The sequence below is a fragment of the Octopus bimaculoides genome, chromosome 20 (assembly GCF_046866305.1).
Source record: "Octopus bimaculoides isolate indiv1 chromosome 20, ASM4686630v1, whole genome shotgun sequence".
Lineage (NCBI taxonomy): Eukaryota > Metazoa > Mollusca > Cephalopoda > Octopoda > Octopodidae > Octopus > Octopus bimaculoides.
The window spans coordinates 32,770,322-32,782,821 of record NC_142947.1 but is presented as its reverse complement, the minus strand read 5'-3'; the positions used below and the strand labels follow the sequence as shown (position 1 = coordinate 32,782,821).

The following is a 12,500-nucleotide window of genomic DNA, read 5'->3' as shown; positions in this document are numbered from 1 at the left end:
TATAATACAGAAATTGTCTTTTTTAATAGTTCCATTTAGCGTGAATATAAAGTTGTGCTACAGTTTCTGTTGTGAAAGTTGGGAGATAATCATGCTTGGACGACTACAATAAAAAGTAATGAAAAATGAAAATGCTAAACGCTAAGATGTAGAGGCTTGCATAAGAGGAACTATTCAGAAACAAATAATTCAACAAACGTGTACTCAGTATTTGCTTTCATATATATTTGAGTTTCTCTCCCCGATCTCCCTCTTTTTTGCACTTTATCTTTCTCTCCTTCTCTTCCTCTCTAAATCGTATATGTGTCTGTGTCTCTTTCATTTTTTAAAAGCCTGGTACTTATCCTATCGGTCTCTTTTAAAGAATCGATAAGTTACGGGGACGTAAACACACCAATACCGGTTTTCAAGTGTCGATGGGGGGATACAAACACAGACACAAAGAAACACATATACACACACATCTATCTATCTATCTATCTATCTATCTATCTATCTATCTATCTATCTATCTATCTTCCCGAGCGTTAAACTAATACATCCTTTTGTTGTTTACACCCCCTGTCCTCGTCTGTTGTTTTTTTTTTTCGTAAATTCTCCATACGACGGGCTTCTTTCAGTTTTCGCCTACCAGATCCACTTACTAGGCTTTGGCGGCCCGAAGCTATAGTGGAAGATATTTGGTCAAGGTGCTCTGCAGTGAGACTGAACCCGGAACCATATGGTGAAGAAGCAAGCTTGTTACCACACAACGACGCCTGCACCTATGTATATGTATAGTTACAAATTTCTTTGCATGTTCGGGCTTTTGTGTATGTATGTATGGATGTATGTATGTATGTATGTATGTGGATCACGGTGTCGAGCAGACTATCGAGGATGTTATCGTACACCGCTGGTGACAATGTACTTCGGACTATTTTACCTTTCGGGTGACGCTTCTCCGTTGGCTTGAACAACACTACTCCCGAACAGAAATCAAGTTCATTGGAGTTTCACGGACTGGGAATTTTACTCAAGAATTTTACTCAAAAACACAACAGACAACTGGTTTGGGAAGCGAAACCACAACCTGGGATCCTGAGTGCAACACCCAAACAACTAAGCCACGTACTCTCTCTTATGTATTTATACAGGTACGATATCGATTTTCCGGAACATTTTGTTCCAAAGTCTTCCCGGACTACTGATGTCTTTCCGAATCAGCAATGGTGATTATTACATTAGTATAAATGATACAAGTCTATTAATATTGCACAGTGAGAAGTACTAGTTTCTGTAAAGTACAAGTAAACTACACTTGTCCGAATAGTCATTGTATCTATACATGAACATACACATACGCAAAGATACATGCACTCACTCGCAAATACACATGCATGCATACATATACATTTATTGACATAAACATACGCACATAGAGGCAGACATACATACATAATACATACATGCATACACACACACATACATACATACATACATACATACATAGAATGGTAATTAATTCAACATATAGCTGAATTCTTTTTAAGGACCTAGTCTAGCTTCACAAGGCAATGGTATGCAAACATAAACTGACATGACCGCTACATTCAGTGCAGTCTAAAATAAAACAATACCAGTAAAAGAATTCAGAATAAAACAGTTGCAGTAAGGAAGAATATAGACTAAATCGTAAAGTACAGCACACATATTTACTTACCAATCGGAGAAGAGAAAATGTTTGTCGACTTTTTTTAGAATCAGTAACTGTAAAATATAATCGAAAAAACATAATATTGAATCATGAAAATTATATAGTTTAGGGCGATAAAGCACATGTTTAAAAATGGAAAATATTTCAATAAACCTACACTGTGTTTTGATAGTTTCGATTTGCTGTCCTCGTCACGTCTTGTCTGCATAAATATGTACGTAGTATATACGGGATTTCGACAAGGTGCTTTAATATCAAATTTCCTAATGTGTGTATGTATAAATACTCATATACGTGTATGTTTTGTGTGTGTCTAACTAACTACCTAAAACTGTTTGTCTGTCTGTTTCTCACTCTGTATACATGTGGTAAGAAAATTGTTTCCCAACCACATGGCTCCATGTTGAGTCCCACTGCGCGGCACCTTGGGCAAGTGTCTTCTACTATAGCATCGGGTCGCTCAAAGCCTTGTGAATGGATTACTTAGACAGAAACTGAAAGAAGCCCGTCGTATATATATGTATATATATATATATATATATATATATATATATATATATATATATATATATATATATATATATATATATATATACGTGTGTGTGTGTGTATTTATGTGTGTATCTGTGTTTGTTCCTCACTCCCATCGCTTGACAATCGATGCTGGTGTGTTGATGTCTTGGTGACTTAGCCGTTCGGCAAAACAGTCCGATAGGACCTGGGGTAGATTGCTGCAACTAAAACCCTTTAAGGCGGTGCTCCAGCATGGCCGCATTCAAATGACTGAAACAAATAAACGAACAAAGGAATATATATGTGTGCGTGTGCGTATGTGTGTGTGTATGTGTGTGTGTGTGTGTGTGTGTGTGTGTGTGTGTGTGTGTGTGTGTGTGTGTGTTTGAAGTCTGTGTACATAAAGTCTCTAGTCAATTGAAATCTGCAGATGCTACTTTGGCTTCAAGCGACAAAGGACGCCAAACTACCTCTAACTATGCAAACTGAACGTTGCAGTGTTCCGTGACTATGGTCACATAACAACATTTGTCATGTGATTCAAATAATAGTTTCTTCAGTATCAAAATGTTTTATCGTATCATACAGTAATATGATAAAATACATATTTAATGTTTGCGACACATTATATGTCTGGAACGTATTTAGTCATGTTGTATACGAGTGATTAATCGAATATTCTGCTTCAGTTCATGTGAAAGTCTTTTCTTTTTTTTTCTGGTATTATTAAAAGAAAATCGTCCTTATGGCTATAATCGTTCCTTGAATTGTATCAATTAAATACACACAGTTATTCTCTTACTGTTTGCAATCATTGAACAGTGACCTTCATCGATATAGTGCCTCATGACGTTATATTATTTCGTTTATCAACTGCTACTTATCTTATGAATATAGCATGTTGAAAGGAAAATGGGCTTGAAGTAGATAGGAACAACGTAAAGAATCATAACTAGGTGCTACAAATTACTGTGCCTTACGCCTGAACAATTTCCCAATCTATTTAATAGTATACATCGCATTTTTTAAATCGGGTTTCGTAATGGAATTTTAAAATATTTACTTGTGGGAAGAAAGGAGAAAGACAATTGTTTTTTCATCATAAGCTTACCTGACTCAGAGTAGATGGTGGGCAAATCTTGCCTTGTAGCAAAATCTGCCACAGTATTTCGTTTTGTAAGCTTTTTATTATGGGGAGGAACTCTGTGTCCTAGAAGGTCGCCTGGGTACACTGTCATTGGAATATCCACAGAGCTGCGCCTTCGCCGTAGACGTCCCGCTAAGTTACTGTAAAACAAATATTAAAGATCAGATTTATTGAAAGTAAAATTCAAGGGTTTTCAATATATATGGCATGGTTTATGCTAAAACAAAAAGAGAAACGATAAGCAAGTTTCCCACTCCCCACAATAAATAATCCTTTCTATTTATAGACTCAAGGCCTCAAAATTTTTAGATCGAGTCCCAGTGTTCAATAATTACCTGTTTCATCGACCCTGAAAAGTTGAAAGGTTAAGTGAACCACAACAAAATAATAATAATAATAATAATAATAATAATAATAATAATAATAATAATAATAATAATAATATGACACAGATATACACAATGATAAATACAATAAAAGTGATAATATGCTCATTACATTTGAAATGTTTGAAATATTTCTTTAAAAATTATGGATGTACACAAATCTTCTACAAATTTCTCTTTTCTTGTTTTTATAAGTGTTTTTCGAATTTATATTTTAAGGAAGGATATGAAACGTTTCAGTGTATAAAAGCAGGTTAAATCATACCTGTATATATTCACATACACACACACACACACACACACACACACACACACACACACTCATGCACAAAAACGCATGCACACATACACATACATGCACGCACGTACTCCACACACACACGGACTCAAGCACATACACGCATGCACACACAAACACAAGCACATACACGCACACATACACATGCATGCACATACATACACGCACGCCCATACATATCCACCAGGCACACACAATTATGTGCTTTCCGTGTATTGAAATATAACAGAAAGAAAACGATCTTATGTCGTGTCTAAACTGAAGTTTACAAGAAGGAGAACGAGGACAGCATTTTTGAGACCTTCCATGGGCAAGGACGTTTGTATAAGGACTGCAGTTACAGGGAGCAAAAATATAAGAAGTATTTTGTGAGGATCTGTGAAATGAGTCATAGCGAAGAGGAGTCATGAATAATCAGGTGCAGCTATATAGAGGGCGTATATAGTAACTGTTAATAGTTAACAAGTGCAGAAGCAGTTGTAGTAGCGGTAGAAAACGGAAATTTTAAAAAAAATGTTTATTCATGAGTAAACCTTTGCCAATCAATTGTGTAATCTTTTTTTTCAAGAAATAAGCATAAATATTTGAGGTTGTAACAATAAACAGCATAGGCTGGATAAAGCAAGAGCTGAATTATCAAAGCTTTGGCTTTTATATAAAATATATAAATAAATATATGTAAATAAATACAAATTGAGTGAGGAAATTTATTAGAAACTTGAATCTTGTACACGTAATATATCTATTAGAACAAATGAAACTTAAAAGATGGATCTCACGGAAACTAGAGACATGCTGTCCTGAAAGGAACAAACATGTATGGTGTTACTACATTGGTTATTAGTTATTATGATTATTAGAAATACCACACGGGAAATAACTGGTTAGTAAATGTGATAGGGATGTTCAGAAATGACATAGTCCAGCAGAATCTGGGTAAATAGTAACGTGACTGGGAGAAAGAAAGAAAAAAAAAGTACTTAATTACAGCTCATTGAAAATGTATAGGATTTGATAATAATTCTTGTGTCGAAACAACACCACACGACTGTATGGAAGAATTGGCAATAATTAATAAAGTGACTCAAGTAGAATACCAGCATTTTGTTTCTGTAGTAATGAACAAAGATTGAATAACATTAGATAGCAAAATGGTTTTCTCTGTTTAGCAATTATCAATAAAGAGAGCTGCTACTTCGATTGTTTGAACTAGAAGATCGTTTTCAAGATCTATCTCCAATGCAAGATCCGTCTTCGTTTTGGTAAATACGTCTACCGATTCTTGATAGAATATCGTGTAATCAACAACGGATATGGATTTCTTTGGTGCGCAGTAATCAATGAGAATTACACTGTCATTTTTGGCGCGATTCGATCCATTCATTACACTGAAACCAAGAATCAAGTGACATATCTGCAGCGGAAGCTGTCTGAGTTTTCTTGCTGAAAGAATTACAACTCCCAGATGTCTGTGAATAGAATTACTGTCATTCTATTTTAGAGTGAGCAATGCGCATAAACACACAGTGGCTTAAATACAGACACATACACAGACATACAGCAGGCAGACACACTCACACGCGCGCGCGCACACATACGTACACACAGATATGACACAATACAGGCGATTCCTAGGAGATTTATTCCTGCATGATAACTGATTCCATGCACGGATATTTCCCGACTAATGTGCTAGAATGTGCGTTAATTTAAGCACTAAATTTAGATATAGTCGATATTTAAGGATAGAAAACAAGGGTGAAGGTAGAGAGAGTAAGGGCAAAAAGGATATTAAGAGAGAAGCAGGCAAAACATTGACACATAGAGAGAGAGAGTACAAGGGAGAGAAAGAGAGAGAGAGAGAGAGAGAGAGAGAGAGAGAGAGAGTGTGTGTGTGTGTGTGTGTGTGTGTGTATATGCGAGGGCGAGAAAGAGAGACAAAGACGGATAGAAAGGAGAGAGGGAGAGAGCTATTACTACGCAACATTTCTACGAGTATTTACATTCGGACAGATGCAGAGCATCGGAGAAAGCGCGACCTCAAGTCAAATCACATCGTGGTCAATTTTGCCTTTCATTCTTTCGAAGTTGATAAATTTCCAGTTCAATTACAGAAGCCCTTTCTTCTATTTCTCTTTCTCCTTTTCTCTCTTGAAAAAAAAAATCAGTTGTGATGGAATGTAACCTATCAATTTTTGAGATGCTCAACTCATGTCAGATGTCACAAATGTATCCCTGCAACTTGATCATTTAACGAGAAATTGGCACGTCATTTAGAAAACCTAAACGGGAAATCTCTCAGGAACAAATCAGTTTTAAATAATGATTGAAACTATTTCTCTTTATCTATACAACTAAAAGTTTTAGAGCAGAGCCCTTCAATTCTTGTTGTCCATTATCACCCAACCCAAATGACTTTTCTGCTAATTGTAAAGAAACTAACATTTTTTTATCATGCAATGTGTTTGTTCCATAGAAGGGTGGGTAACATTCCAGCGAATCTCCACTATTACCTCCGTTCCTATTCTTCTTTGATGCCAGGCACTCTACATATTCTATTCCAGATCTTGATATCATTTTGGTGCTAAAATAACTCATTTATTTTCCCCCACTTTAGGATATCATACATAACCAATAGATCACCAACACTTCCACCTACTAAAGCCACAAAACATTGTGGTTGTATCTCTCGTATAAGTAAAACTGGAACTAATAAAATTTTCTTGAAATCAGTACTTGTTGTTTTAATTTAAAAAAAACGAACACATTGAATAATTAAGGTTTAGACATACGACATCAAAACATCAGTCAACAACAACGACATAATGGTATAATTATATGATAAACAAGCGAACGAATCATAGATGAGTAGTTTACAAGTTTTCATTGCAATCACAAGGCCTGGGGTTCGATCGCACAACATGGCATCTTGAGTACGCGCCTTTCACCATTGCTTCTGGAAAGTTGGTAGACGGCAATTCTTAGAATCCTTGCGAATGGATTGTATACGTCTTTCAAAGGTGCCTCCAATGGGTACTGCAGATCCTATTGTTTTAAGGCTACACGTATCTATCATATTATAAACTTACCCACTGTGGTGGAATTAGTATGTAAGTCTAATGACTTACACACTAATTATATGAGCAGATAATCCACTTAACTGAACAAGTAAATAATCATCGTCGAAACAGACGGAAATCTATTTTCTTTATATGATTAAAAATAGGAAAGCAATATTTCACTGGAAATAAAATTAACGTTGTTTCAATAATGTATTTACATTCCGTGTTCTAGTTTTTTTAAAATTCTATGAAGACAAACCAACCTTCCGTTATTTCCAGTGTCGAGGAGTAGCACAAGGTGTAGTGTTTTAGAGTAAATACAAAACAATTTTTAGCTGTGTCCGGAACATTACAAACAACTCTTACGAGTGTAAATATCTACAACTTCCATGATGTTTTTAATCATTTGGGTGTTGATTAGATATTCGTCAATGTTATTTGAGTGATTAAAGCAGATACTTGACAGACTCGTTAGAACGTCGCACAAGATATATAGCGTTATCTACTACTATACCTTGTGTTTTGAGTTCAAACCTCGCCGAGGTAAATTTTTATATTTTCGAGGTTGATAAAATACCAATCTAGGGTGGTGGATTGGCGGAGGCGTTAAAATGACGAATGGGTGGTTGTTTTTGTTTTGGGTTCAAGTCCCGGCTTTGTCTACTTTAGGTATAAAATTAATAAGAAATGGTTTCCGGTTTCAGGATACCGTTATCCCTCCATCCCATAAGCTTTCAAGACCTTATGAATATACTGTACACTATTCTTTCCTTCTCATTAGAAGATGAACAAAAAGAAACCCCACTTATACTAATTAGTTTTAACAAAGATTTTGCAGCCAAATCTTTGACCTAGTTCTGACTAAAGAAACGAGCGTCAATCGTTGCGGTATAGTGATCAGTGCAAGAGACATCGTCATGGATGAAGAGACAGAAAGGGGGAAAGAGAGAAGGGGGAGAGGTGTAAATATGTAAATTGTCTCATAGGTAAATTAGCAAGCCAGTTATCTTTTATCTTTAACTTGTTTCAGTCAAAAGACAGCGGCCATGATGGGGCAACACTTTGAAGAATTTTGTTTGAAGGAATCGTCTCCCTTATTATTTTTTTAACGCCTGGTACTTATTCTATCAGTCTGTTTTCCCGAACCGCTATGATGTGGGGATGTGGGGACGTAGAGACGTTAACACACCACCACCAGTGATATAGGGGTGGCGGTGCAAAATCAGACACGTCACACACACACTCACACAGACACGTCACACAAATATACACACACATATACGACGGATTCTTTCAGTTTCTGTCTACCAAATCTATTCACAATGCTCTGGTCAGCCCGGGGATAAAGCAGAAGTGATTCGCCTGTGGGACTGAACCCGGATCCATGTGATTGGGAAGGAAAATTCTTACCACACAGCCATACCTGCACGTATAAATACTTTATCTCCTTATATTTCATTGGTCAACCTTTCTTTAAAATCCACTTATTGAAACTATGATGGTACTACGTACTCACATGTTTGAGAAAACAGTTACATATCCTTCAGACTGCAGCGTACCATGCTCAAAATAGTGGTACAGACATTTCAAAACATAGTACTACATACTACTGATATATAGATTTCACGAAGAAAGTTAAAAAACATATACCAATGGCGAAATTGCTGGTGAGAGAATACTTAATCAAAGTTAATCTGGATCATAATGAAGAATAACAAAATCATACACAACTGCAGTAACAATAAACAATTCCGTGCGAATGAAGTTTTAGTTTGAACACGGCTTTGATGTGTACAAGGCATTGTCAATAATACCGGCTTGATATAAATTTCAGGGTAGAGACCGTTGACTCTTCAAGCCAGCTGCGAGCAATCTTATTCGTGGATATGTGGGAGATGGCAGAGAAAAGAGAAAATAGTAAGAAATGGAAACATTGAAAGCAAAACTGAAATCAAATAAACAAATGAACTTCCAGTATTGGTAGAGCAAACGGAGCAAAGACGAAATCACAAATGGACTGAATGAATCTTGTTCTATTTCTATCTGAATGAACATGCGCACATGCATATACATACGAAGCACACAAGTACAGACAGACAGGCAGACAGACAGACAGACAGACATACAAAAGTATTTATTAAGCTATTTAACAATACATATGCACACATACATACATACATACATACATACATACATACATATATACATACATGCATACATACATACATACATATGTACGTACATTCGGACATACGTACGTACGTACGAACGTACGTACGTATGTATGTATGTGTGTGATTATGCCAAGTCATATATATAAATCGATTTAACATTATACTAATGTATTTCTTAAAAGTTTTTCTCTTTCTGATGTGTACACACTTATTTTTTTACAAAGAAAAGGTTGATAACGACCTCGAGCAACTTCGACATGCTTGCCGTTATCGGAAAGAATGATGGCAATCTAATCAAATTAAACCTGGCTTATACAACATAAATCTATTACCTTTTTTTTTTTTATCTCTTATGTGTTTCAGTCAGCACACTTCGGCCATGCTAGAACACCGCCCTGAAAAATTTTAGTCGAATGAATCGACCCCAGCACTTATTTTTTAAAGCTGGTACTTATTCTATCGGTTTCTTTCTTGCCGAACGACTAAGATACATATGCACGTAAGTACACCAACACCACTTGTTCAGAGGTGGTGATGGAGAAGCACAAATATGAAATCATACACTAATATATATGTTTCAGTTTCCGTCTACCAAACAAACTCTTAGGACCTTGGTCGACCCAAGGCTATATTTAAAGACACTTGCCATAAGAGCTACGCAATGTGACTCAACATATAACAGGTTTAAGCACTGGAAATTGAGTGCATGTGGGTTTTTTTTTAATTCCCAGCAGAAGCTTCTTATCTGGGAAAATTTTTTTTAAAAGTTGGTTTGAAGTAGATTATATCATATGCATCCATGACAACTCTGGAGTCATGCATGTATATTTATGACAAATTTCACTGAAATTTAAATCATTTCTTCCGAAGCGCAGAATGTTTAACGGCAAAGTATATCCACCATTGCAACTTTAATCAATATATCAACTTCAAATATATTTTCAAATTTTGGCACCAGGCCAGCTGTTTCAGGGAGAGGGTAAGTTGATTGGTACTTAATTAATTGAATTTTGATTAAGAACGTAAAGATGGGCGAAATACCGCTAAGCATTTCGCCCAGTGTGTTAAGGATTCTGGCAGCTTGCCTCCTCATGAATATTATTATTCTTTAATATACAGGAGAGATTAGGGGTATCCTTCTAAGTAGGTTATATGTCAAAGTGCTCAATAATCATGAACTTAGAGAAATATACAAAAATGTAGCCTACTTTTTTTTACATAAAAATTCGTGGCATATTCTCTAATATAAAAATAAATTATACCGGAACATAAATCTATTTCAGAAAAATGAGGCAATAATAAAATGTGTCTCTTTGTAATCATTTTATGCTTTTTGATGTACTTTCAAAAATATTGATATTTATAGCTCCAAAGATGGCCTAAAGCTGCATATGCTGTTTCAGCTTTGATATATTCTATATACAATCATAAGAATCGATTCCTATGAATGTTGGTTTACATATTTTTCGGTTGTATTCTTAGGTGTATGTGTAGCCTAGTTAAAGAGGAAGATCTTTTCCTTGCAGGCGGAGGTGTATATGAATACACATATAAATATATATGTGTGTGTGTATGTGGGTGCGTATATGTGTGTGTGTATGTGAGTGTCTGTAGATGTATGTATATGTATATAAAAATACATATATACGTGTGTGTATGTGTGTATGTATGTGTATGTGCATGTATGTACGTATATTAGCGTTAGTATTCCAAGTGTCACGCACCAATTGCAAGATCTTGACCATTACCAACGTACGATGTAACTATGTGCTTCTGTGCGGAATAAAACACATGCTCAATAAAACATTCATAACGACATACATAAATTAATGTCATAGTTACGGGAAACTACCGTGTGGAGACGTTCGGCGCATGAAATACGCATATAAGGTTTATTAAAAAGAAAACAAAAAAAAACCCATTAGCTTGACAATATTTATTTTATTAGTTGACAAGAACTTACTCTATGGTTGTTCGATATTTAAAAACAAGCGTAGAAAATAATTCTAAAATGAAATTTTCCGTACATAATATTGAGGGAGTCTCTTTTGAGTGTGATGCAGTAAAGCAACGGCTTTCTTTATTTTTTGTTACACTGGTACATTGAAACATATTTTTCTCGTTGGTAAGACGTAAGAAAATGCATGTAATATTTACATGCTCCCAGAGAGTGTTAGTAAATTATATTTTAATTTATGAAATTGTAGATGTCTTAAGGAAAAACATACATATATTTTATGAATACATATATTTTGTATGTGAAGTATGAGGCATGATGGTTTGGTGATTTGAATTATATTACCGTCTGGAACTTAAATGTTAAATAAGGTGAAAACCTAAACTGCAAGGAAGAAATGGGTAGTGACGTACGGGAGGTGGGAAATATGAATGTATATGTTTAGGTAATCGTTTAGTTTTGTTAATTAGGACTTCAATATTTATGGATACGTGGGTGCACAATGTTCTGTAGTGAATTAGCTTTTTACATATATATTTTCGAAATTTGCTAGGCGTATAATGGATATCTGTTACATATACATGTGTGTGTGTGTGTGTACTTATATATACGCATATCTATCTATCTATCTATCTATCTATCTATCTATCTATCTATCTATCTATCTATCTTTCTATGTATCTATCTATCTATCTATCTATCTACCTATATATATATATATATATATATTTATATATATATATATATATGTATGCATATATATTATATATATATATATAAATATGTGTGTATATATATTTACGCACACACATACATACATACATACACACATATATATATATATATATATATATATATATATATATATATATATATATATATATATATATCCACATATGTGCATACATGCTTGACAGTTTAAGATATATTTCGTGCTAGGTAAAATGTGTTATAGTAACATATAGTTAAATACGGTTAAAATATAGCGTAAACATCTTACATATATATACTTACAGAGATATACATCTATATAGTTCATGCATATATGCGTATGCTTAAATTTGTACATGGAAAACGACAAATATGTACGTGGATAAAATATAACAGAATATATCAGCACGATTATTTTGTGCGTCTAAACTGATTCTCTAGTAACTAAATTCATATGCAACAATATCTTATTTATGAGTGTATAAATATTTTATTAGCTATTATTAAATAGAACATCATATATTTAATAGGATATCGCTTGTGTATACGTACATAA

At 34.7% G+C, this 12,500-nt stretch overlaps 1 protein-coding gene across 5 annotated transcripts in view; it reads right to left on the bottom strand.

The window, feature by feature from the left end:
- Positions 1-12,500, bottom strand: part of LOC106877684 (pleckstrin homology domain-containing family G member 7) — a 970,386-nt gene that overhangs the window by 148,544 nt on the left and 809,342 nt on the right. For all 5 annotated transcript variants that reach the window (XM_089338328.1, XM_089338327.1, XM_089338326.1 and 2 more), the window contains 2 exons: positions 3,321-3,496; positions 1,703-1,749 (listed from right to left, as the gene is read on the bottom strand). In XM_089338328.1, coding sequence (XP_089194454.1) covers positions 1,703-1,749; positions 3,321-3,496 — 223 coding nt within the window. The remainder of the gene's footprint in view (positions 1-1,702; positions 1,750-3,320; positions 3,497-12,500) is intronic.